The following is a 23,054-nucleotide window of genomic DNA, read 5'->3' as shown; positions in this document are numbered from 1 at the left end:
CTAATGAGGCCAAATCAGGACCAGAAATAGCAAAACTCAATAAAAACCACGAGTGAAAGGTCTGTTCTATAGAATCACTTTCTGAAACACAAACCGTCCAGGTAGGTGTGCAATAACAAATCTGATTCTGATGAGGGTGATGTAATGTGTTGCAACACATGTTGGGTATCAACATGACTGAATTTAGCATTTGCCTCCTCCAAATCCAATGCTGGTATAGCTCTTTAGCATTAGAAGAACTAATGTTTATGATTAGTGCTGTAGAGCCAGTCCTTTAGGGTCAGAGCTTTAGGGCTGGTGGTCCCCACCACTGATCTGAGCATCATTACCTTCTGTTTCTGTGTCTTCCTGATGAAACTTCGAACTCTGGCACAGCTGCTGCGATATTTCCTTCTCACCTGGACAGACTTAAAAAAAAAAATCACAGCATTCACTTCAGCCCATATCTTCCCCCTTTACTCGTATTGTGCAGGTATCAATGGTGTAAAGAATAACTACAGGTGGCTGAAGAAAGGGAGCCACATTCGGCGCATGGACTGGCTCTGGATCAGAGGCGTCAGCGTTCTTCCTCCACAGGGTCCGGACCCGCTCCGCAGGGTGGGCCACGGTCTCCGCCTCTTTCAGGACTGCAAGTTCAACAGGTTGGATTGGAGCACGCTTACATCTCGTCAACTACAAGCTGCTTCTACTTAAAATATTTTGTTCTGGTTAAACAATGAAGGCAGAATTTAAAAATGTACCATAGGCCATCTTCATCATCCTTCTCCTCTTCTTCTTGAGTTTGCATTGCAGGGAGGAGGGGCTGGCGTCGGAGCTGTCCAGGTTCTTGAGCAGAACCACCTTCTGCTTAAGGCAGCCGCAGCCGAACATGCAGAGCGGCCGGCCGCAGTGGCTGATCCTGGAACAGTGAGACAAACTGGAGCAGACGCACCCCAGCCTGCAGAACCCATTCAGACAGTTCAGAGCTTGTCTCTGCCTTAGCTTGATCGGCGCCGTCGGATTCTCTCTCACAAAACCCTGAGTGGGGAGTGGAAAACAGTCAGCAGGGCCAACAGGACGGTACCTTACACTGCAGCTAGAAGCATGCTTTTTTATGATTGCCACACAATTTACAGAACAGATCAGAAAGATTTCATACAAGCACATTAAAAGAAGTAGAGATTGTTCATTTAAAAGGGGCAGTATTATGTGTTTTCTACCCACATTGCATCATCATGTATATTTATCAACATTTTTACCAGCGTTGCTCTGAGAGGTACAGTAGCTCCTATAATGAGCTCAGCAGATACGCTGTTCCATCAGATGTTTGCTAACTGCTACTGGCTAGTCTGAAGGAGCTGAGCGGGGGAGTCGCAGGACAGGGCTGCTCTGTGAGGTGGAAGCTCAGAAACTGAAGCTGAGAGGAGAAGCTAATTTCTTTTATCCAAATTCTCATCTGCATTTAGATCAAATGTGCTTTCAGGGTGAATTTGTGGCATTAGTCTGCAAAGATTTAATTTCTCAAAATTACGAAGCAGACACATTCAATCTGCCAGTTTGCATTTGATGTTTGTGGTTCAGAGTCAGTCTGAAAACACCATTGTGTTTTTACTTCAGCTTATCAGAATCTCTTCTTGTCATTTGCCTGACTGATTATTCATTTACACAACGTTCTTTTTTGACCAGAGCTGAGATCTGTTAAAACTGCAGTATATAATTTTAATTAAGAAAAATAGCTTTTTACATATTTGTTATAAATGTCACTATGTCGTGACAGTATAGTAATCTGTGAAGAAAACAATTACAAGCTCGTCTGCCTTCCCAACTAGAGAAATACACCGCTCAATCAGAAACAACCAATCACAAGCAGGAAGAGGGTCATAGCGCTGTCAATCACACGCATGTATGCACCGATCACACCCCCTTACTCTCTGCTATGCTACAGCTTCTTCCCGTCAGCAGAGCCTGTTGTGGATGCTAATGCTAGTTACCATGGCCACCGATGATGACTGAAATAGTTTTCTGGTAAAAGTAAGTTGTTTCTCTGCCATCAGTACATTTAGCAGCTAGTACATGAGGATGAGTGACAGAGTTAAGGACCTCCTCCTGCCTCTGATTGGTTGTTTCTGACTGGGAGCGGTGTGTTCCCAAAGAGGGCAGCAGTAGTTCTTGCTGAACTACTGCTGTCTCAGATCATCTGTCTCAGATAATTTGTCTCAGATAATCTGTTTTTACAGATTATCTGTCTCATACCAAACTGTCATGACATAGTGACAGTTTTAACAAACGGGTAAAAAAAACAACAACAACTCTCTTTTATTTTCATAAAAGAGAGAGCCTTCAATAGTTTCTCTGACATATTGAATGCTGCAGGAGACGACAGAGACACAGACCTATTCTGGTAAACAAACTGGAACTCACAGTTTGAGTGAAGAGGGACATCAGAGCAACGGTGGCCCTCTCTGTGGTGATGCCGGTTTGGAAGCGGCCCTCCAGAACCACGTTGTCCTCCAGCTCCTTGAGCCTGGCGTAGGCCCGGGTCACTGTGACTCTGCTCTCCTTTCTCTGGCCATCCACAGAGTGATTGGATGGCTGCTTCCTCACTGAGTCTGGTTTGAGCTCAGAGTCGGACTCCAGCGGAGCCATTTCCTCAGACACGTTGAGCAGCGTGGACACACAGAGGGTCTGAGAGGACGCTCTGGGTTTCAGCCTCCTCCTCTTTGTAAAAGCGGGCCCATTCAGAGGTTCTGTGGTCAAAGAACCAGGAACGGAGTACTGCAACTGCACAGCTTCTGGAAAGTCCGAAGCAGCACAAGCAGTTTTGATTCTGTTCGGTTTGGGACCTCTGGGTTTCCTCTCCGCCCTCCGGCAGGCTGCGCTCTCTTTGAGTCGCGATCTCTTTGATGGCGGGATGAACCCAGATATGATGTCTGAGGCAGGCGAGCCGGCTGAGGGCTTCTTCAGGATGTGGTCCAGAGTCCGGACGTAGCTGGTGCTGCTCACCGGGAGCCGGTAGGACGGCGCCTCCGCTGGTGGCTGGGAGAAACTGGAGGCGCGCTCGTCGATCAGTTTCCCCTCAGACTCCAGATATTCGTCCAGCATGTCACTGCAGAACGCAGACAGGTTCTTCTTTGGCAGGTCGGCACTGGGACCAGCTGCAGGATACATATAAGGAGGAGACATATAAGGAGGATTTAAAGCAAAAGTGTTCATTTTCTAGTTCAAAATGATATCCGATTCAACATGTGGGAAGGCATTTGGTGATTGGTATTGTTGGTGCGCTGCTGTTTATTTTTTATTTTTCCCTCCCTTGTGTGCGTTTCTTGTCTGAGAACATATTTATGTGTATATAAATGAGTCGGCATGTTTATTTACTATCAATGAAGAGATGTGTAAAATTTTAAAATAAGTGTTCTTTTTTTTGCACAAACTATAAACGTCAGCGAATTATATTAACTATAATGCGCTATAATAGCTATAGCTATATATAGCGACAGAGATGTGATCAATACTAACAGATAATACATATAATAGAATATTCAATAATTTCACTGAACTCTAATCCAGAACCGCACAGCCTTCTGGGAGAAGAAGGCAGAGGAAAGGCTTTAGCCACTCAGTCTCTCAGGGTCAACTAGGCAAGGTGGGTGACATCAACTTAACTCACTCACTTTTTGGTTACATAGCAACAACCTGTTGAATAACTTGAGCAGCAGTTTCAGGTGTGTAAAACTTTGACTGTCCGCCCCAAAACGTTCACATGTTAGACGACGGGTCCATGAGGAGACAAGTGTCCTCATGAGAGCTAAGACATCGATACAGTTTGGAATGATGCTGTAACATATCATAGAATCTGAAAAAAGCTAACCACTTTGAATAATTTCCAAATGGACTGCATGTTTGTAAACAAACTAAAAAAATAACATATGTTGTTTCTCTATTTGACAACTTATGAATTAGTCGGTGTGTCTGACACACATAAACTCCTCAGAAAATGCATCTGTTTGTAGTTTAAACATGGAGAGGTTCCAGAGTTAAGGACCCTTCTGCATTGTGCTGAATTAACTAAAGCTGAGGACATGATGTGAAGCACCTTCAGGTCTTGGAGCAGACGTTGATTCGGCCTCTGACGGGGTAAACTTCTCTTTCCAGCCTTTAATCTGGGTCAAATCTGTAGTTTTTCCAGTTCTGGACTGAAATGAAGCAAAACCCCCTAAAGACAAAAGAATAATAGTTAAAAAAAAAAAAGCTAATTAGATTTTGGATCATTGGCACTTTACCATGTTAAGATTTATTTCAAAACATTTTATGGTTAGTTCTGTTTATCTCAAAACACAGAAACTCTTTCAGAATAAAAGCACCAAGTCTGTGAGGATGCCTACCCTGAGAGGTTGGGGTCGTCTGGGTCAGTGGCTCCGTAACGACTCCAGGAAGGGGGATGGGAAGAGAGACTCCCAGGTACTGCAGGTCAATGGACAGCGCTGGATCCAGGAGGGTCATCTTAAGACCAACTGAGGCCACAAACATCACCAAACACGAGGAGGGAAACATTATCTTAGAGCCAATGATAGCTTTACGTCAACTCACTGGAATCCAGTAGGGGTGCAGCGATTGTAGTTTTTTTTCTGGCCAATCAATGATTTTTAATGATTTGTTTATTTTTTTTGACCTGCCGATTCCAATTTTCGTCAATACCGTTTTTTGTTGGTTTTTTTGTCTGAAAAGTTGCCAAATATAGTGACAAAGTTAACGAGTTAGCAACATTGTGATGACTGTTGTTAACCATAGATGTGACCTAATGGTCAGTCTCATAGCAGAGCAAAAAAGAATCAGCAAAAGTGGCTGATCTTCAGATCTTTGAGCAGATAAATAAGATCAGTGGATAAGATCAGTTTCACATGTAAGTATCGCCTGAAACCTCGATCACCTAAAATGAGGGAAATCATGGACAGATTTATGGACCGGCATATTTATCGGTGCACCCCTAGAAGGCAGTAATGCATACCTTCCTGCAGCACAGGGTGGATGACCTGCCTGTGTTTCATAAGCTTCAAGTCTTGAAGAAGAGTCGCCTCATGAACTGCGATTGTCTCCTCCAGACTCTCTGTTGAAATTGTGAAGGTTCATGTCAGACCTGAATTCATCATCATCTCCCCCTAAACACCCCCAGCCCCCAAAGCTGACCAACATCTGATAACCAGAATCTATAACCAACACAACCTCAACTTCACTAGATGAAAACATTGTTCATCAAACTCGGATGGTTTGATAAAGAATGATGCTTGTTGCAATACCCCTGCTGCTGCTGCTGTCGTCGTCCGCCTCTTCCTCAGGTTTGGGGTCAGGGGTCAGCTGAGGGTCAGGGTGCAGCTCTTCAGATGACTCAGCAGTGTGGAGTTTTAGGGCCTCCTGAAACGATAGGAATTTTTTTATTCTTATTCTCAAAATACATCAATGGGAAAATGTTTAAAATACAGCAAAATTATTAGTCCACAAGTTAATAATGACAACAGACAGTGATTGTTAAGTCTATAAAATACAGTAACGGCAAACATGCACACAAATGATTGGTTGATGATATGAATCAGAATCAATACTACTGATGTAAACAGAGATGTAAATAAATGTTTCTGCAGTGACAGATGTTTGGAAACATGGCTGCTTGAGGCATTGCTTTAAATCACATGCAGATTTGTACATAACTAAGACCTCTATTATATTTGACATTTTTATAATAAATTCAGATGTTTTCACTGTAATACTGCAAAACATTCTGGTAGTTATGGAACCAACCATCTGCGGAGTCAAGGGGTGCTGCACTGTTCATGGTGAGATTTGATTGATTGATTGATTGATTGAGTTAGGAGAGGAAGATGGATTGATGAAATCAATGAATGGATGGATGTTTTTCCACCTCTGGAAAATAAATCAATCACTTTGTGTAGGAAGTCTATATCACCAGTAAGTCACAGTAAAAGCAAAGAATGTTTAGAGGAAGTTTAGGATTTGGTTCATGCTTCCTGACAGTATCCCATGTATTTAACTGGAACAGGAAAAAGAGGGAATTCTCTTCAGTGGATGGTTAAGACCTCCCAGATCAAAACACCAGGAATCCATAGCACTACTAAAGCTAAAGCCAAAGGGCCCATGTAGCACAAACATAAGAATCTGGAACTATCCTTTTTAAACATTTTTCCACCAGACATTTAACTTCACTTTACCTTTGATGTGAAAGAGACAAAAAGCTGCTCCTCAACCTCTTCAACTTTGGGCTGCTTACTCCTGTACTCATTCCCAGTCTGACCCACCTCCAACCTGGCCAGCTTCGTTGATTTCTTTCTCTTGCAGGGCTTGCTGCTTGAGACTGGCAGGACCGGCACAGAGGGCCGTGCCGGTTCCAAAACTGGCAAAGGTTGGCTGGTCACGGCCGCCACGTCCGTGTTGGAAAACTCCACCCCGATGTCGTCGTCGGTGGAGAAAAAGTGCACAAGCTCTGAGAGGGAAGTTGTGGGCGACAAGCCGTCTTCGTCCAGTGAAGAGAAGGTTGGAGACAGTGGGAGCTGGAGAGTGAGGGGGGACAGCTCTGCAGGGAAAGGCAGAGACTGTTCGCTGTCTTGAAATGATGGAATAGAGTCTTTTGGAGTGGTCTGCGTCGAAGATATAACACTCTGTGGTTCAGGAAGGCAGGACAACAAAGGCGAAGTGACCGACATTACAGGAGACGACTGCTGCTGGGGCTGTAACGTTGTGAAAGACGAGTTTGCATATGTCCCAGACAGAGGTAACACCGTATGCCATTTAAAGACTGATGAGTTTCTGCAGTGTTGGGGTTCCGGAGTACTAGCTGCAGCAGATGTTGCAGAGTCAAGTTCTAAAGCTAATGAGGCTGGAAGAGGAGGTAAAGGTTCTGGGGAGCTCGCTGGCGACAAAGGGTCAAAATCGAACGAGGAACACTGAGGGTCCGGAAGCAGAGAGTCGATCTTCAAGGAGCGGGAGCCTGAAGGTGGTGTAGAGGACTCTGATGCTGCTTTGGGGGAGTCCGGGAGAGACAATGCCGAACTGAGATGCAAGGACAAATCAGGTGATCCAGAGGTAGACGATGCAGAAAGGGTGAGTGCAGACATCTCAAGCGAGTCGAATGTATTCTCAGAGTTGGATATCAATGCTTTATGGTCAGGGGCTGTTGACTCTGAGCATAAACATTCAGAAATTGTGATGAAGGGATCTTTAGCTTTTGGATCTGGAACTGCTGCATCTGAAGCAGTGAAAAGGTCTGGACCGGATGGGCTGGAGGGATTCGTTTCAGCTGCCTGTTCAGTAACATTTAAAAGCTTTTCATCTGGCAGAAGATTGTTTCCTCCACAGTCCTCCATGATGGGCTTGACGCTGGTTTCCTGTTGAGGCGCTGCGGCAGGACTCAGAGGACCACAGGACTCGGGCAGAGGTGCTTGAGGAGCAGACTCCGGTGTGTTCTTTGCCTTCTTAGATTTTGTTGAATGTTGCTTTAAAAAAAGTGCAAGTGCTGGTAGGGGAAGTCGAGCTGGTCGTTTCTGTTGCTTCACACCATCCGACTCGGCACCTACGTTACATTGTTGATGTGATTTGTTCAAGGAAACCTCCTCTTCTATAGGAGCAGCAGAGGAGCAGACTGTTCTGGCATCGGCAATAGAGTTAGAGTTAGACAGATGTTCGTTGTCTTTGACATTTCTGGTTGTTTCAACAGTTGAACTTTTCCTGGTGAATGTAGTGAGAGATCCATTGTTCTTGTGAACAATATTCTGTTTAGTCAGTCTGTCTGTCAAAGTTGTGGACGTAGTGTTGGCTTGTGCTGCTCCAGAGGAGTTGCTGTGGTTGCTGCCACGTTGCTCTTTGTGACATCTCTGCAATGAGACATGAGCCTCGCAAATTAGCTCAGAAATTAACTTCGGGACTGGACGTGAACTGCTGCTGAAGGAAACCAGAGAGAAATGACACATTAGTGACACCGGCACACTTTGTTGTTAATATTTACTGATACTACTTGTGTCAATTTGCTCAATTTGTTACACAACTGACGACAAAAAGTGAGGTAAAGAAACATTTAAAAGCATACAGTAGAAAAAAAGCATAACTTTAATTGTTTGCTTGGAGCCATTTGCACCCGTAATAGAATCCCTAGCATTTTAGTTGTTTTGTTTCTGTAATGGCATAGTTCAAAAAGATCCAGAATTCGTATCTATCTTCAACAGTGACTGGACCTAAATCTGCTCATTTCTGGTGGAGGGACGCTGAGCAAAAAGAGGAAGACAGTCTCACTACCCCTAGCACTGTAGCACTCTATGCTACAAAAATGTTACATCTGTTTGATATTTGACATCAATGTTTCTTTTTAGTCCACCTACAAAGAATTCAATAAAAAGATGAATAGCTGGCTTTGATTGGCAATCAACACGTGGAAAAACTGGACCCTCCACTGTTAGCATCAAAAACCTGCAGCATTTATGATCAATGCTGGTTACATTCAACTGTTTAAAAAGCAAGTGTGTTGGGGAAAAATCAAAATCAATCAAATTTGGAATAGACAGGTCACAGAAATTAGTACTGAAGGGGGGACTGTTATAAAGTAGAGATAAATAATTAACTGTTTACTATCTGTCAATACAAATCATTAGCTGATAATGAGTGTGCTGTAGTATAAGTGTGATTAAACTGAAGCATAGTGGGCATGAAATGGCTCAAATTTATTACAATATTTCTACACAAAAGAATATGAATTTGTTTTTCTAAATTGCTTTAAATTTACATTTATTGTAAATTGGTGCAAAATAAATACATTGAATTAACTCTATTTTAATATTTCTGGCATGGTGACTGTATTGCCAATAAATGTCATTAATGTGCCGTAAAAGCAGTCCCAAGAGGTTCCAAAAGTAGAGGGGAATCTTTTAGTTCTCAGCCCAGCTCCCGGTTTTAGACCACGCGGCAGACACCCAGTCTACTTTGGAGACTATCCTTAATACTTTCCGTTTTGATAAAACCTAATGTCAGACTTTTTTATGTTATCCTGACCTATCTCTGTAACTATACTGCTATTGGCTAAGGTTCAGACAGCAGGATTTTTAAATTATCTGCCCATTTTCAAAATGCGAGGGACCCCACAGACACGACCAAATCTGAGGTGTAGAAGGTTTGGCCCTACGGTGTGTGGTGTCCGGATGTGATGACTTGCAAATTTCATTCTCGAGATCAAACGCGAGTTTGATGATGGCCATGTTTGTTCAGAGTAAACAAATATGGCCAACAGGAAAGAAGCAATGGCAGAGTTTGATTATTTTTAACAGAGAGAAAAAAAACAACAACAAATAAAACACAAGACTGCATCAACCACCAACAGAATGGAGTTACAAAAATAAATGAACATTCAAATAATATTCTCATTTATTTTATTATTTATGACTGTAAATAAAGTTATTGAAATATCTATTAATAGCGACCTGGTAAACAATAGCACCAAAAAAAGGTGAAATGAAGATAAGGAAAACAAATGTATTATGCATCAGTTCAAAATACACATTTTCATTTCTAAAACCTACTCATGATACCCTTAACACGTCCGACACACATTGATATGAGAAGTTAAAGCTCTTGTGCTAGAATGGCTGATAAATGAATGTAAAGTTACCCGCAGTGTCAGTACAAATTGATGCATTAAACAAACAAACTGAAAAAATTTTAAATAAAAAAAAACCCACACTTATTTTAACTCATTACAATTATTGTTGCATGGATATTAAATTATGTTTTATAAGCAGGAATGTTTTATTTGAGAATCGTTCATTTAAATTTTAAAACTAGGATTTACTTTTAAATAGGAGGAATGTACAGTTATATTTAAAAAATGCAGGTAGGTGATTTAAAGCAATGCTGGGTTGGTTTCACAAAGGTTTAGAGAATGTTTTTTGCTAAAAACCAAGGAAACAACGGGACAAATGTCAGTACTTAATTCATAAAATAAACCTCTGCCACAATAAGGTAATCCAAAGTGATAGTTCCATTCTACAGGACAAAAGGTCTTCTCAAGAAACAGAATCCATTTTGGTATGCTATCAGAGGGAGTTTACTAAACACTGAGAACCACCAGATATCAAAGAGAAAACATTTTAGAAAGCCAGACCGATCTGGAAGAGTCGTTTTTGAGATCAAATTTGCCATTCATTCTATACAAAATACCAGCCTAGTCTTTCAGGGCTTTGAGAGACCGTGGAAACAGAGACTTCTTGAAGAACGCTGCCTTAATGACATCTTGACTTGGACCTAAAGACTTCTTGCTGTGGCAAAAAAGTAATAAAATATTTTTCACATTGAACTGTCAGGACTTACCTGGGACTTTCCACTGGAGTGGTGGCAGCGGCTGGCTGGGTGTTGCTCGTTGTGGATTTTTCCTGAGGCTCTTTTGGCGGTGATAGTTTCATGTCCAATGCTTTTGAATTTCTGGGTTTGTGGTTTGCTAGCAAAATCTTTAAGCTCTTCTTCACGGGATGCTGCTCAGTGTTCGTCTTGCCTTCGTAACTGTTCGAATCTTTGTCTGCGTTTCCTTTGAGTCTTAAGCCACATGTATTGACCCGGTCCTCCTTCAGTTTTTTAACGAACGGGTTGTAGTTCACCTTCAGCTGGGTAAACTGGGGGTTTTGGTATGTGGTGACTGTTATAAACTCAGTCTGGGGGAAAGTGAAAGTGAGAACATTGGGACCGTTCAGTCTAAAGTCTTCTATGGCTTTGTCTGCCTGGACCACATGCAGTTGCGGTAAATAGCGGTGCATCGGATGCAGGATAATGTTCCCCTCCTGGTCTGAGGTGTTGTTTGTGAGTTTCAGTCTGTAAAAGGACACTGGACTCTGCATCCAGTGCTGACCTGTTGCTGGGGAGTCTGGATGAACGAAAGGCTTACTCCTCACGTGAAGCTCTGCTTTTCGGCAAACTTGCCAGCTCTCACCCGTCCACCTATACTGACTGCCGTCTAAAGGCTCAACGTCCATGACCAGAGAGTACTTCCTTGATGACTGCAAGCCAGTGACGCGGAAGCGGCAGTAAGGGAACATTCTGCTCCCTTGCTTGGTCAGAATCATTTCTGTTCTACATTTATAGAACTCATTCCACATGCCGTTGTTGTCTAGTGTCACTTTGACATCTTTACAGTCGCAGTCAGGTGACAGGACATCAGAAGGAGAGTTTATACAGGTGGGATGCCTGAGTTCACCCATCTTCATGATGGCCTCCTTGGCTGGGTGCATCTTCTGTTTTCCACTAATATTTGCTTCACTGGTGGACACACAGATGCCCTGGACAGTCCCACTGTGTTGCACCTTTCCTGGTCTTACAGCCACAAGGCATGCAGGTGAATGATCAGCCGTTGGAGCTGCTGCAGGGGCAGTCACCCCTTCCTTCAGGATCACCATACCTTGACGAGTCTTCAAAGAGGCCATGAACCGACCCCAGAAGGATCCCACTTCTCGGCATAATATTTCAAGATGGCATCCTGAAAAACAAGATCCATACTGTGTCAGTACAGCTGGACATTTCATCTGAGATTTTGGATACAGCAAACCGATATTTCCAATCTTAAATGTACAGCTTAGAGCAACAGTGTAAAAGATGAATTGTGCCTCAAGTCTTTATCTAAATATAGTTGGATCGTACATTTTCCTGATCCTAAAAAGTCCCCCTAAAAACTCTGAGACAAACCACTCAACACTGCACAATTGAGATGAACCGATCAGAACTTTGTAGCTCATTTCCATCCTAACAACGTTAGCCGATTTGGATTTCTCTTGAAAACTGTAATATAAGATGAAGATAGAACAAAATTCAAATATTGTTTTTCATTATCTGTTGTTAATTTATCATATTGGGAGCACAGAACCATTACGCTACTATGGGAGCTGCCATTGTAAATCAGAATATCACCATTGGTTTTTTTTATCAATTAAATTCTAAATATACTTTAGAATATTATATCCCAATATAATATTCTATATTATATTTTACTGGCATGTAACAATAAGTTACATATTTTATGAAAGACAATGAAAGCCATTATCTGTAGAAGGTCTTGCTCTCTCTCACTCTCTGGCAGCCTAAACCAACTACATATGTCACAGAGAATGCAGTTTCCTTTTAAACAGAGCTGGGCAATAAACCAATTTTATCAATTAATCAAACTTTCTGTTTATGATGATTTGATTTTTGGAGAAAAATCTATTTTTTGATTTTCTTTCCCTCTCCATTACATTCCTTGGGCTTCCATTGTTCAGTGATATCAGCTCAGCCTGGTTCTACCACCTTGCTTTATGGCTTATATCTATTTGGACTTTGAATTCGGGTCAAATCCCAGAAGAGACTGAATCCAGTTTTTGAAAAATATTTTCTGTCAGTTGGAATTTCTTTTTAAGAAAATTAGATTAAAAAAAAATTTTAAATCAGAAATTGGATTTGGTATGAAAAAAAACAACTAGAAATGTTATTTTTAAGCTATATTATCCAGCCCTACTTTTATACATCCTGAAAAAGAACAGGTTTCTTATTTTCCATCCTGGAATGTGGCTCATCAGGATGCGTTTATGGGCAGTAGGAAATGGGTTTCTCTCTTAAAATAGTTGTAATGTGACTTCAGCCTAAAAACAACTGACACTAACTGGGGGACACTAAGCCAATTTTACACAGCCTATCAAATTTTTCTAGGTACAAAAGTAGTGTGAGTGTGTAAACTGCCCCTGCAGTTTATAAAGTCAGACATTTTGTTATGTAAAACTGTAATCTGCGCATTTAAAACCATGACAACAACAGACACACACCACAGTCAGCTAAGTGAACATTACACACAGGTTTTGATGCACACACAGATTCCAAACTTCTGTCTCCATCCAGAAACCGGAGGGACAGGTTTGGTTGTTAATTTAATATTTTATTGTTATGTTATTGTAGAACTGAAATAAAGCTTAAACAAACAATATTGCATGTGTTGTAGTTTTTATGTGGGGGAAAACCCCAAACATATTGTCCAGAACAACTACTGGTAAACTGGCCACTGCTTGTAAAACCCACCATTGCACATCTAATTATAGTTGTATGGATACATTTGTAAGCATTTCCTATTGGATCTTAGTAACACATAGTACTGTGTTATTGTTGACTGTGTTCTATGACTTTGTATTTTAGTTTTTATGATGTAAAGCACTTTGAAATGCCTTGTTGCTGGAAGGTGCTATACAAATAAAATTTGATTGATTGATTGTATGATAGCAAGTGTTTGAAGGTTTAAAATCCTAAAATATTAATAGCACTCTTCCTATTCCATATTACAAAGCAAATGTCCCCCAATTAGTCAAACTTGTAATTTCAACATGACTGTGTTGGTAAGAAGGCATTCCAGCTGCACTTCATGTCCTGGTTCTACAGTCATTTTCAATAAATTACACTCTCATTTATTTTGAAAATTAAGCAGACATAAAACTAATTCTTACCACCACATTTATTTATTAAAAATGATTTGTATTGCTTTGATGTAATACGTTATTCTTAAACGTCATGTTTTCATTAGCTGGAAGCAGAAAATCGTCACAATTAACAAAGAAAGCTGAGTTATTGCATTTAATATATTTGACTTGGTACATTTAGTTACTGAAAAAAAACTTTTCAATAATGAATAGGTCTGTATATGCAAAGTTCAGTTTTGTCTCCACTGCTGAAACAGTTGCTGAATTCAACTTTCAGTCAACACTCTGTCATGTTGTGTGGAAAAAAACCGAGTGAAAAACCTCAAGTTCTACATCTACATCATTATCTATGACGACTGCCTTATTTAAATAAAACAACTAGACCCGACATTCTGCTGACAGATATTATTTAGTGGAGTTTAAAGTTGTACAATATGTGGAGTCATAACTAGCACAATATTTCTGCCTCCTAACAGAAACTCTGCTTGCTAATACGATATGTAGTTTGAAAGACTTCATTTTATTCCCTCAACTGATATGAATCTTAGTGACCAAGATGCTAATATTCAGGGAGAGTGGAGATGGAAAAGAAGGAAAGATTGAAGAAAATGTGGGATAGCCAGAAATAAATGTCAGGACAAATTAACAAGAGCGTCACAATATCAGTAGAAATACAGAACACATCTCCTCATCATAGTTATAGATGTCAGTAAATTGTCCGAAAAACAATCATTATTCCAACTATATTTACTTAAGCAAAATTGTAAACAAACCACTAAATATGATGGTTTGAGACATTGTGGAGATATTTATTATCTCTTCTCATCATTCTGTTCTTTAAATAGTAACAACTATAACCAGCTGCTATAAGTTGGTTAATAAGACAAGCTATGTGCTTACAGTTGCCATCAAACTTTCCTAAAACTTGAAGTTTGCCAAATGGAGTTCCAACTGAAGGAGCAATACCCAACAGCCAAATTTGACTGAAAGCAACTTTAGCTGGTTCCTAGCTAGCTGATCAGCAGTGCACAGCAACAGTGGGGGTGAGGGCAAAGCTGCATTACACTATGACCTAAACATATTCAGAAAACTGGCCAATCCAGGTGTTCTATTAATAGAACCTTAAACTGGATGGTATACCTGGCTTTTCACAACATTGGAATATCTCAACACCAAGAATCAGTCAAGATCACAGAAAGTTATTTCAGGCCACTGGCTGTTAAAGTAGAAGGAAACCTTTCTCAATAGTCTTCTGTTGAAAGCAGCAACTTTTGGGCACAAAGTTAATAAGTCAAACAATACTGGTTGGGGCTGCATTTTACTGCAGTTATCACTGTTGCTGTGCAGTACAAAGGTCCTCGGTTCAAACCCAAATCAGAATCTTTATGTACTGAATTTGCATTTTCTCCATAAATATTTGTGGGTTCTCTCCAGGTACTAGAGCTTCCACCCAGAGTCAAAAAAGCTGCATAGTAGGTTAACTTGCTTCTTATTTAATTTTCTTGACATTAAGAATAAGCCACTAAGCTTGGTTGTTTGTCCTGTGATGGACTGGTGATCTGTACCCACCATTTGCCCATTGATTGCTGGAGGTATGCACCAACCCACAAGGAACAATCGGGGGTAGATGATGGACAAAACTGGATTGAAACACAACAGGAAGCTTAAATATTGGTATGATTCAGGTACTATGTCAAATTCTGGAGAAGTTCAAACAAAATAGCGGTTAGCCATGGTTAGCTTCTCGGTCTTCTACCTTAGACGTTGATTTAAGATTATGAACTTGATTTCTTTTGGGAAGGTTTGTTATTAAAGAGAAAAAAACATATCAACGTTTAAGAAAAATCAAGACGGTAACCTTCAACAGATTTTGTGGTTCTTCCATATTGGAATCAATGCTAACAGCTACTAGCTGCTCTTTTGTTTGACTAAGGACAATGGTTTAAAGATTAGTCCTTCACAGTCAAATGAATAACCTTGGAGACTTGGCCAAATGTATGCTCAGTCTAAAACCCACTCTGCTAAGACACACATATAATGTTATTAACTATCCTGTTGATTATGTTTCAGATGTAAAAGCTGCCATTAGCCAGCGACTAATGGCAGCAAGATGGTGAAGGATGCAGTTGATAAAAAGAGTCAAATGAAATGCCGGGTATGTTAGTAAGATTGTCTTTGTTCTGTGCTCTCAGTAGATCCGATAGTACATATATCACTGTGCTGTTAAGCCAGAAATACCTAGCTAGCTGCAGGCCATAGTCACAGCCCAGTAATGGCTGCCCACCAAACATCAAACATATCCCAGCACGTGCTCTTCTATCTGCACGCACATTACCTTCTGCCTATAGGAGCACACGGAGTGTGTCCTGATGCCACATCAAATCCGTCCTTGTCGTCGATAACTCCATCGGTCTGGCGTGCACATGAGGACCATTCACTGTTAAAAAAAAAAAAACATAACACGCTTTTTTTTTCTTGTTACGTCACCATCACAGTCCTCTTCTTCCGGAACTGCGCAGACTCAGACGCCATCTTACAAAAGCCACCTGGGTGAAACGTGTTCGTGCTACGCAAACAACGGAGAAGTACAGGATTTGACGCTGGATACCCACAGGAAGAGACCCAGGGCGGTTCTGCTCTCCGTCTGACGCCTTCCTCTCGGGGTTCACATGTCACTAGCTACTCGAGGCTCGAGGGTGAGCTCTCTCAGATCAACACGAGCAGGCATCTGGATCCATGTTTTCTTCTGTGAATAGAAGTACAGCTTAAAGAAATTGCGACGGAAGCAAAACTCATCTGGATTGTAACGGGTTATTTGTTCTTATTATAGTGCTTTCTTTATTGTTTCCGTGCTTTGACGTTTGACAGTTCTTTTAACATTAGGTTGTGTGAACACATTTAATTTAATAGTCTTCGTCTTCGAGATGTGGACATCGATGTTCTGTATTTAATATATTGTCTTGAGTCTTGTTGTTTGCGCCGGGTTTAAACACCGTCATCCCGTCATGGCGGCCGCAGATGGAGATTAGGAGTAGGGTAACACACACGGGGCGGGGGGAGTTATTTGTCTCGACTCTGTTATCTCCCTTACAGACCCGAACCGGACAAATGGACCGTGAAGGATGGAACCAAGAAGACCGCATAGCTGCTTGCAAATCACACTGCATGTTAAAGAATCATATATTTTGATAACAAGTGTGTTTGTGTGCATATTGAAGATATTCGGGACGGGATGTGGAAGCTTGCAGTATGGGCGTGGTCTGTTGGCCAGAACCCTTCGACTTCCGTTTGATTGTAGTTGGGAGGGGGAGACACCTAGCCACGGGGGGCGCTGTTGTAAAGGATAGCATTGCTGGTATGACGCTGTTGCCAAATGACGCTGGTAAGTTATATTCTGATGTATTCTTTTGTGTCGTACTAACATGAACTGCACGCGAGATGTTGTGCCACGTTAAACACCGGGAGAGCTCGTTGACATGGAGCTGTACTTGGTTCGTGTCTTTACATTGGGTAACTGGTGATGTAATTAACAGATATTGCTAAAATAAAAGATATGACTCACCATCTTCCCCTCCACAAAAGTTGACAATTTAATTGACTGTATGTTAATTTACAAGTTGGAGGTCCTTTGCCCTGTTTTTGTCGTTTAATCTTTCTTGATCTAAAAAGTCAAGAATGGAATGAAGCTGCTTGTCATAAAAATGTTTTACATTGTCCATAAACTTGGCTAAGCTTAACCAGCTTCAACAAATGATGACTTAAGGTATTTTTTTTACCATGTTTTTTGATCTGAACAAGCATCATATTCTATCAATGCATAAGTCAAATTTCAGTATTTGGGATGCACAAATGTGAAAATCTGGGCCGATATCCAACCAAAAATACACGATGAGAAAACAACCACATTAGCTGTGTTTCAATAAAACTGTGTGCGAAACTTTGTCAATATTCCGTTAATTCTGGAAAAAAAAAAAAAAACAATTTGGCAATGTTTCCATTGAATAAGAAACACAAAATCACACGTGAAAAAGTTTGTTCACGTGCCATGTCATCATAAAACCTGCGGTGCCACAGTCCTTCAACTACTTCCTGTTCCTCCTCTTTGTGGTTTGCGCGAGTGGCAACATCCGGTTGTTGAGCCTGTGACTCGTGATGCGAAAAAAAAGGTGTTTATTAAAAGTTTTTCATTGCAGTTTTGTGAAATAAACCAATTTTTATTCAGCCAATCATCGTAGTGATAAAAACGTATCGAAAAACGAGTTTTGTCAAATTCATTTTTGAAATGTCAAACTGCGCAAGTAAATGGTCAATGTAAACACAACTACTGCTGTTATTGCTTCTTTCTTCAGTTAAACACAATTGAATCCTGCGCTGCATCACTATTAATGTCACACGACCAAGATGGAAATCAGTTAATGTCGGCACAATTTTACTTATTGGACCGATATATATATATATAAATATTTTTTTTTGTTTTTTTGTTAATAGAACCCACAAACATCAGCTGACGCTAATATTATATCATACATCCTGTGAAATAATTACAATTTTCAAAATTTGATTAAAACAAATTTGATTTGAACATTTTTATAACCTCTCATAATTTGCTGAAATATTTAAATACCAGCAAAAATGACCATGTTTAAATATGAGATGGTTTGTGCAAGAGGAAAAGTAAATGTTGAGGTATGAAGGAACTAATTGATCCAGATCCACTCTGTATCGATCTGAATTATTTTGTGTTTCCCCTGCTTATTTCCATTTACCTTTTTTAAAAAAAAATTTTAAGATACTAAAGGTGTTCAGAAATACAAATCTGCTTGCATTCTTTAATTGGATTTTAAACCATAACCCAGGCTGGTTTCTGGATCAATATTTGATCCAGAAAATACAAACAGCTGAATGTTTGTATTTTTTTTAGTTTCACTGTTTTATTTCATTCTATTTTAACAAGGAATTGATTTTCAAGATCTCATTTTCATTCAAGTCCAGTTAAAATGGTATAGTTCCTGAGCTCAACTGCTATCCTTTTTAACACAGTTATCGGAACAACTATGTGTTAAAAAAAACAACATACCTGCACATGGAATACAGTTAAGCAGTTGGTTTCTGGTTTTCAACATTTCTTGTCAGACATTTAGAGCTGCAGTTTTCCTCTGGACAACAGTGTCCAAGTTCAGCATTGAAAGGCTCCAGGCAGGATTTAAACCTGGGATCTTGTGCTTGTGAGACGATGGTGCCAAGGAGTAATACTCATGTTCTTTGAGCCGTCCTCTTTCTCGGTTTTCAGATCAAAATGTATTAAAATGGGAGCATTAATGGTCAGGATTCTTAATTGTAAATGTAATAAAACACTAAGCTCGTCCAACACCAGATGCAATCATATAGCCTGACCAATACGTCTTCCAGAATGTTCCACTTTTGTCTCATCAGTCCAAACAATATTTAGATTTAGATTTTTTTGGAAAACAAGAGGCATGTCTTTGTTTTTTCTTTACCAGCTGTGATTCTGGCTTTGGACCCTGCCTTGGAGGCCATTTTGCCCAGTGTCTCTTGTTGGTGAATCATTAACTCAGAACTTAACTTAGACAGGTGAAACCTGCAGAACTTTAGAAGTTCTTCTGGGTTATTGATTTAGTTTCCTTTTAAATTTCATCTATCCCAAAATGATTTGTCTATATGTGAAGTCTGTACACAAAGAGCATGTAAAATTAAAGTCAGATTTCTTCTTCCTTGTTTCTACAGAACTTTGGCCAATAAAGCTGATTCTGATGTGCAAACCAATCAGATTGAAGCCATCCTTTGAACTGGCTAGCTGTGTGTTTTGCACCAACCACATAAATTACTCTTGTAATACTTTTTGGAGGCCTGCTAATTCTGGGAAGAAGCTCCAAAGTCTTAGAAACGGTTTTCTTACCTTTTGAAAACTGATGGCAGTAGAACTGTTTACTATTTGCCTTGAATTTCTTTAGTTTGAGTCAGTCAAAAGTGTTGGCTTTCCAAATCTTTGAGCCGACCTCATGTTGTCAGTCAGGTTCTTGTTCAGTGATATTTCTTGATTCTACAAGTCAAATCAGTAATCAGACCTGAGTGTGGCCCGTGAAAACTAACTGCAAAAATATGATTAATTTGTGATTGAATAAAGTAGATCAACTTTTCCCATAAGGGCAGCTTGGTTTGGATGTCTCCCTTAATAAATTAAATAATTTTGTACATATTTAGATTTTACTGGTCTGACAATGGCCCTGCGATGGACTGGTGACCTGTCCAGGGTGTACCCCACCACTCACCCCAAATGTCTCACTGGAGATGGGCAGCAGCACCCCTCCTGACCCCACTAGAGACAAGGGTGTATAGAAAATGGATGGGATGGAATGGATGGTCTCATAATGGTCTGAAACATGACAAAAAGGTCAAAACAGAAATCTGTAAAGAGGCAAATTGTTCTTACAGCACTAAACATATTAAAGTGAAAATGGGTAAAACTGACATAGTTTCATGTTTCAAATAAACTTCACCAGTAATGTTCACAGTTATAAGGGTGTTCTATTAAAATGACATATTGAAATACAGCTTCCAATGTCCCTGCAAAGTCCTGCCAATAAAGGACAATGTTTCACATTTTATATAAAGGCTGTTTCAGAATAGATCCTTAGCTTTTGTGTTTGAAAACTGTATTGTCCAGTTTTGTTGACATCACTTTTAATCAAGCTTTAGTGAAAAAGAAATTGAAGGTTTTTCTGGCTCTAGTGGCCTTTATTTGCAGCAAATAAGACAGAAAATAGGTAAAGAGCAAGTAAGGCCCAGACTCAGGAACTGAATGCATCAAGGACTTAGAGATGCCATAAACGGGCAGCTGCTCTACCTCAACACCCTAGTATGAGAATAAATTTCAAGTTGATATTAATGATGTAAACCCTCTTTCATTTCCAAGTTTATTGTGGTTTTTCCAATGAGCACAACAGCTATTAAAATGCATCCTAAAAAATCTCCCAAAGGGAATTAAAATATTGCAGCATAAATAACTCTGGTCAGCAGCCAAAAAAATTGTCAGGGGGTTTTCAACTGTGTTAGGGTCATGTTGATGAGCTGAATCCAAAAATCTCATTGGTTTTGCTCAATCAGATCAACTTTCTGAATATGGAGCAACATGAGCATCAAAATGCAGGACTTGTTCTGACATCCGGATCCCTGAGTGATGAGCAGGAGGAGAGATTCCATCAGGACAGAAAAGAGACGGAGAATTTTACACAACGAAGACATAATGTTCAATTTACATGTACTTACCCTTAGTGTTTATTATTCAATTTATAGAAATCCAAGTTTGTAGCATTTAATTAATACACTGTGTTGGACCTTTTTTCCTTGAAACATTTGTTGGATGAGAAATATGAACAGAAATGAACTGATAATGTCACAAAAATGTAATTTAGTCAGAAGATCAGATTTCTTTACATGAATTTAGAATAAAAACCTGACCTGATTGAGAAAAATCAATGTCGTTTTTGGATTCAGCGGTGCAAAACTTCAAAAAAAAAATTTTTTTTGTAGCCTAGTGTTATTAATATAAAAGTACCAAACAGAAGTAGAGATTAGCAATGTTCAACTCAGATCAAGATGAACACGTTTACAGACGGCAGCACAGCAATAAAAAGTGAAAGAGCACACCTTGTGGTGAGGAGGCAGATGGTGCCTCTCTGTTGATTGAAAAACTCACAGTGGTCTCTAAAATAACTTGAAACTGACAAAAGTACTAATGAATAAAAGTTTACTGAAAATAAACCAGTGAAAATCACTTTTGTATGGTTAAACACAAAAAATAAACTAATGGAACAGGCCTGAACAAAAACAATGGTGCCTGTACTTGATGTTTTGTTCCACAACCTTTGCAGGCAATCCACGTAATCGAACAATTCCTGTAGCAGTGAAGGGCACTTCAGAATAGTTCAACGTTTTGCTCTTGGTGATTCTTGGGTCATTTGAGTCTTTATCCTGTTGAAAGATCCTATGACCTGTGACTGAGATCAGGCTTTCTGACAAGGCAGCACATTTCTGTCCAGAATACCCAGAGAGTCTTAAGATTTCATCATACCCTGCATCGAGACGCCCTGCACCAGATGTAGCACAGCAGCCCCAGAATATAACACATTTCATTTTTCAAGAAATGAACCAAGAGTTCATTTCTTGGTGTGCTTCAGTGCTGCATCAGTGAATAAAGAACTGACACGCCTTGACAAAAAGGTCCAGTTTTGTCTCATCTGTCCAAAGGACAATCTCCTAATGACCATCATCTCCTTGGCTTCCTGTGGCCCAAGTTCAGTGTGGTACACACATTTTTATAGAGTTTTCCATATTCAGCTTTGAGGCATTTTTAAATTTTCTGTCATTGTCATTTTTAAATTAAATAAAATCATTGGCCAAGGGTCGAACAACTGTTGACAAATATATCTTTCACCCTAAAGGAAGACTGGTGTCTTCTGTCTGTTTATACATTTGTGTAAATAGGTATTTAAATATATTACAATTAAAGTTTCAAAACTGCTAAAACGAGGGATGCACGATATATCTACATTAACATCGTATCGGCCGATGTAGCATATCGACATGAGCGTGATAAGTAGGAATGTGCAGATGTTAATTACCAATATTAATTTCCATCCTAGTGTAAAAAGTACTTTTTGGCATGGCGTCACATGGTTTGGAGGTTGCTTAACTGAAGCAGAAAAACCATATCAGTGGTGTGGTTGTTTATTCTTGATGTCAGAAGGGCAGGGAAAAATAAATATCAGCTGTAACAGCAATATCAATACTGGATATCAATATCAGCCCAAATTTTCCCATCGGTACATCCCTAGCTAAAACTTTGCCACAACACCTTTACAGATTTATGTCTCCCAAAGAAACTGGGTTGTCATATGGTTTACCTGGTACATGAAGTCATACTCACTACCAACAGTTCCTCCCCGGATTCACCAGGACACAGCAGGCGTCTGCTCATCGCTGCCATCTGGCCACATACAACGCCAAAATACACTAAATACAATGGCGGAGCGAGCAGAAAGGACTTCAGATTTTTGAAGCATAAAGTAACCCTGTGCTCCCGCTCTCTTCCACCGCACACTGCAGGTCAGCTGGCTGAATGAATGGTCTTAAAAATAAGACAAATTTGGCTTTTAACAAGACTTACAATATGTGCATGTGAACGGCAAAAAGGAATAACACATTTTGCAAAATGTGTTGATAATAATTCTATTTGAAGGGGTGTGCATAGACTGGCATAATGTCATAAACACGACATAGCACCTGTTATGAACATGGAGTCTTCATGAACGTTTATTTATGGCTGTTGTTATGAAGTGTCATTTGGTAAATAATGACACTGTTAGTCCAAAGTTTACACTTTTAATGCAACATTTAGTACAACGTTGCATTAAGTGTCATTATTTACCGAATGACACTTCATGACAAGTCATAAACATTCATAAAGACTCCTTCATGTTCATAACAGGTGTTATGTTTATGACAGCACTATGCCAGTCTGCTGCACACCCCTTCAAATAAAGTGTTACCAAAACCTTTCTACTTTAAAACCTTCACCTGAAT

General features: G+C 40.0%; 1 protein-coding gene across 5 annotated transcripts in view; it reads right to left on the bottom strand.

The window, feature by feature from the left end:
- The window catches only part of mgaa (MAX dimerization protein MGA a), a 41,022-nt gene extending 18,168 nt beyond the window's left edge, over positions 1-22,854 (bottom strand). For 2 of the 5 annotated variants that reach the window (XM_028036491.1, XM_028036493.1), the window contains exons 1-11: positions 15,787-22,850; positions 10,339-11,494; positions 6,201-7,926; positions 5,274-5,388; positions 4,985-5,083; positions 4,362-4,490; positions 4,073-4,192; positions 2,401-3,134; positions 741-1,017; positions 499-626; positions 330-407 (exon numbers count right to left, since the gene is read on the bottom strand). In XM_028036491.1, the coding sequence (XP_027892292.1) occupies positions 330-407; positions 499-626; positions 741-1,017; positions 2,401-3,134; positions 4,073-4,192; positions 4,362-4,490; positions 4,985-5,083; positions 5,274-5,388; positions 6,201-7,926; positions 10,339-11,441 (4,509 nt within the window). In that variant the 5' untranslated portion in view covers positions 11,442-11,494; positions 15,787-22,850. Of the gene's footprint in view, positions 1-329; positions 408-498; positions 627-740; positions 1,018-2,400; positions 3,135-4,072; positions 4,193-4,361; positions 4,491-4,984; positions 5,084-5,273; positions 5,389-6,200; positions 7,927-10,338; positions 11,495-15,786 lie in introns of all 5 variants that reach the window. The other 3 variants (XM_028036495.1, XM_028036494.1, XM_028036492.1) reach the window with 3 other exon arrangements.
- Positions 22,855-23,054: the final 200 nt, after the last annotated feature.

Source organism: Xiphophorus couchianus, chromosome 13, assembly GCF_001444195.1.
Source record: "Xiphophorus couchianus chromosome 13, X_couchianus-1.0, whole genome shotgun sequence".
NCBI classification, from domain to species: domain Eukaryota; kingdom Metazoa; phylum Chordata; class Actinopteri; order Cyprinodontiformes; family Poeciliidae; genus Xiphophorus; species Xiphophorus couchianus.
This window is presented reverse-complemented; position numbering and strand designations above follow the sequence as displayed.